A 3,174-nucleotide genomic window follows, 5' to 3' on the forward strand; every position below is an offset into this window, starting at 1 on the left:
CCCTCTGTCTCCTCCCCTCCTCTCTGTCTCCTCCCCTCCCCTCTGCCTCCTCCCCTCCTCTCTGCCTCCTCCCTCCCCTCTGCCTCCTCCCCTCCCCTGTGCCCCTCATGGACAGGGCAGGAGTTCCCCAGTTTGCCCCCCTCCCTACTCAACCCTCTGCACTCTCTGACATTACCTGCCTGGTCCCCACAAGCACACGCCTGCAAGCCCTTGACAGAGTGGACTAAAGCCCACACACACTTCCTCACCCATGCCAAATACTTACCTGCTTGTAAAGCTACAAGTACATCTTAACAATATACCCCCAGAGCAAATCATTAACATCTGCAGAGGGTCTGCAGGGTATTTTATAAACATTTCTTCATTAATGGCAACATGGAGATTTTGTTAGAGCTGAACAAGATTATAAGACATCTCTGAGTCCAAAATCTAGGTTTTGCAGAGGACCAAGTCGAGGCATGTGGAAATGAAGTGACTGGCCAAGGCAGCAAGGTGAGTCACTACTGGAGACAAGAGACAGCCCAGACCAGCTGCTCTCCAGCCCACCGCCCACCACCTCTGATACTGTTTGGATATTTTTTGTCCCTGCCCAAATCTCATGTTGAATTGTAATCCCCTGTGCTGGAGGTAGGGCCTGGTGGGAGACGACTGGATCATAGGGTGGATCCCTCGTGGCTTGGTGCTGTCTCCATTATAGAGGTCTTGTGAGATGTGATCATTTAAAAGTGTGTGGCACCGCGCCCCCACCTCTCTCTCTTTTGCTCCAGCTTCCGCTACATGACACGCCTGCTCCCACTACACCTTCTGCCATGATTAGAAGCCTGCTGAGGCCTCCCCAGAAGCAGAAGCCACTATGCTTCCTGTACAGCCTACAGAACCAGGAGCCAATGAAACCTCTTTACTTTTAAATTATCTAGCCTCAGGCATTTCTTTATACCAATGCAAGAACGTCTAACATGACCTCCACTCCAGAGAAAATTTTAAAAGTTACAAGGCACTTAATCTTTAAAACTGGCTTTCCACATTAGATTCCATATTGTATTGATCATTGATCAGCTTTCTACTATAATTCTTTGGAAGAAGGCAGACAGTTATCTGAAACTGGAATACATTCTCTCTCTCAACTGGCAATCACTCTCCCAAATACGTGTTGTGGTCCGAGGTTCTTAAATCTCAACCTCAGCCCTCAGCAGGCGGCACTCTGGAGCACCTCCACCTATCACACCTAAGGCACGAGACAGGCACAAAACCAAAAACATCCCATTCCCACTTGTCTCAAAGCCAAAGGGAACACAATATTTGGAGTTTAAAGTCTGGTCTTACCCATAATGTAGGAAGGTACTCAGAGGAAGTGATCACATTTCCACTTAAATCGAATTGATTAATCTGCCGGAAAACTATGATGTTTACATCATCGATGTCATTATTCCCAACCTAGAGAGAGAAACAGGGAATGCCAGTAATGAGAAAGCTGGAGGAGGAACTTCTATGCCAGTCGTCCGACGGCCTGAGAGCTGCTTCACGGCAAACTTCACTTCTCACATTAAGGAAGCGAAGTTTGTCATTGAGTACCCTACGTCCAAGGTCACAAACTGACAGAAGACGGCTATCCCTGGCCCATAGACACATTTCATTTCAAGAGCACAGTATTTTTTTTTCTAAGTTTTAATTGCTTGCCAACATGTTAAAAATTAAGAAATTTCATATATGAAGCCAGATTTTCCAGTTTCTCTTAAAAAAAGGAGAAGGATGTCCTTGCCTGTTGGAGCAGGGGCAGAGTCACAGCACCCCCTCCGCATGGGGTCTGTACATGGGGTTTGCGAGACCCCAGAGGGCCAGCCCCCTTCCCTTCCCTACCTGCCCGGCCACAGTCCATGTTATGCTAGTGATCCTGGCCTAAGTTACTACACCGAGAACGTGCAAAGCTTTTGGTGTGAGATGCAGTCATTCCAGCCATTTAAAATGCCAACACCGTAAAGACATCAAGGAAATCCACTTCCGGCCCTGTGCGGTGGCTCATGCCTATAATCCCAGCACTTTGGGAGGCACAAGCGGGCAGATCACCTGAGGTCAGGAGTTCAAGACCAGCCTGGCCAACATGATGCAACCCCGTCTCTACTAAAAATACAAAAATCGGCCAGGGGTGATGGATTGCGCCTGTGGTCCCAGCTACAGGCTGAGGCAGGAGAATCACTTGAACCCACAAGGCAGAGGTTGCAGTGAGCCGAAATCGCGGCACTGCATTCCATCCTGGGTGACAGAGTGAGACTCCGTTTCAAAAAAAAAAGAAAATCCACTTCCTAGGTCAAAAGTTCTAACTGGCCCAACATCCTCCCTCCAGACTCCTCACAATCTTCATGCATAATGAAGCCACCTAAATAAAGCCACTAAGAGAGGCAGCCCCTCTTGCCCCACCTAAGCCCTCCAGTCTTCCCAGTAAGAGTTATTCAGTGACAGAAAAGCCTTACTTCAAATGATTCCCAGGCCACATCCTGTGACTCGAAGGCCGTCCTCTTTAGGGATTAATTTAGCTAGGTCATAATCTTGAATATCAAAAAACTCTGCCCACCAAATGGGAGCAGGAAAAAGGTCATCGAACCTAAGAAAACTGGGTGGCCCTGCCACCTATTAAGCCCATGTTCTTTCTATTATTGTCCCTTAATTTGAAATGCCGCTTATGACTTAAAATCCTTAACTTGTGGAATAATGATCAGAGCTTACAGGGCGAGTCGGCGGGGAGGATACAACAGTTCCAATTTCCTTTGTGGATGCATGACAGCAACGCTGTTCATTAAAAACCCACATAAGATGTTGCTTGTGAAGATGACACTATTCTAAGAGGACCCTTAATTAGGATTAAAGTTGCCCCTGCCACAGATGAAAGGCAGACAGCCAGAGGAGACAGGAGGACTTCTGATCAGGGAGGCACCCACACCCCAGTGCAGTGGCAGCACTTAATGCCTTACCTCAATCACCCGATGGTGGGGGAGCGCCCGCTCAATGTGGTCGTTGCCTTCTGCCTTGAGCTGAACGTGGTACACCTGTCTCTTATACACATCTAGATGTGTATAAGAGACAGCTGTTAACCTTCTTGAGAGTCTAGAGTTCCTTTAAGAACACCCCTAGTGTGGAAACACCTGAAATTTTGGGACTCCTTCAATCCCAACTCAGTTT

The 3,174-nt window shown here is 47.9% G+C and overlaps 1 protein-coding gene across 1 annotated transcript in view; it reads right to left on the reverse strand.

Moving 5' to 3' along the window:
* The window catches only part of LOC105547537 (nodal modulator 2), a 77,515-nt gene that overhangs the window by 12,279 nt on the left and 62,062 nt on the right, over positions 1-3,174 (reverse strand). The window contains exon 26 of the mRNA XM_011991190.1: positions 1,324-1,434. Coding sequence (XP_011846580.1) covers positions 1,324-1,434 — 111 coding nt within the window. The remainder of the gene's footprint in view (positions 1-1,323; positions 1,435-3,174) is intronic.

Source organism: Mandrillus leucophaeus, unplaced genomic scaffold, assembly GCF_000951045.1.
Source record: "Mandrillus leucophaeus isolate KB7577 unplaced genomic scaffold, Mleu.le_1.0 Scaffold390, whole genome shotgun sequence".
In the NCBI taxonomy this organism is placed as follows: Eukaryota; Metazoa; Chordata; class Mammalia; order Primates; family Cercopithecidae; genus Mandrillus; species Mandrillus leucophaeus.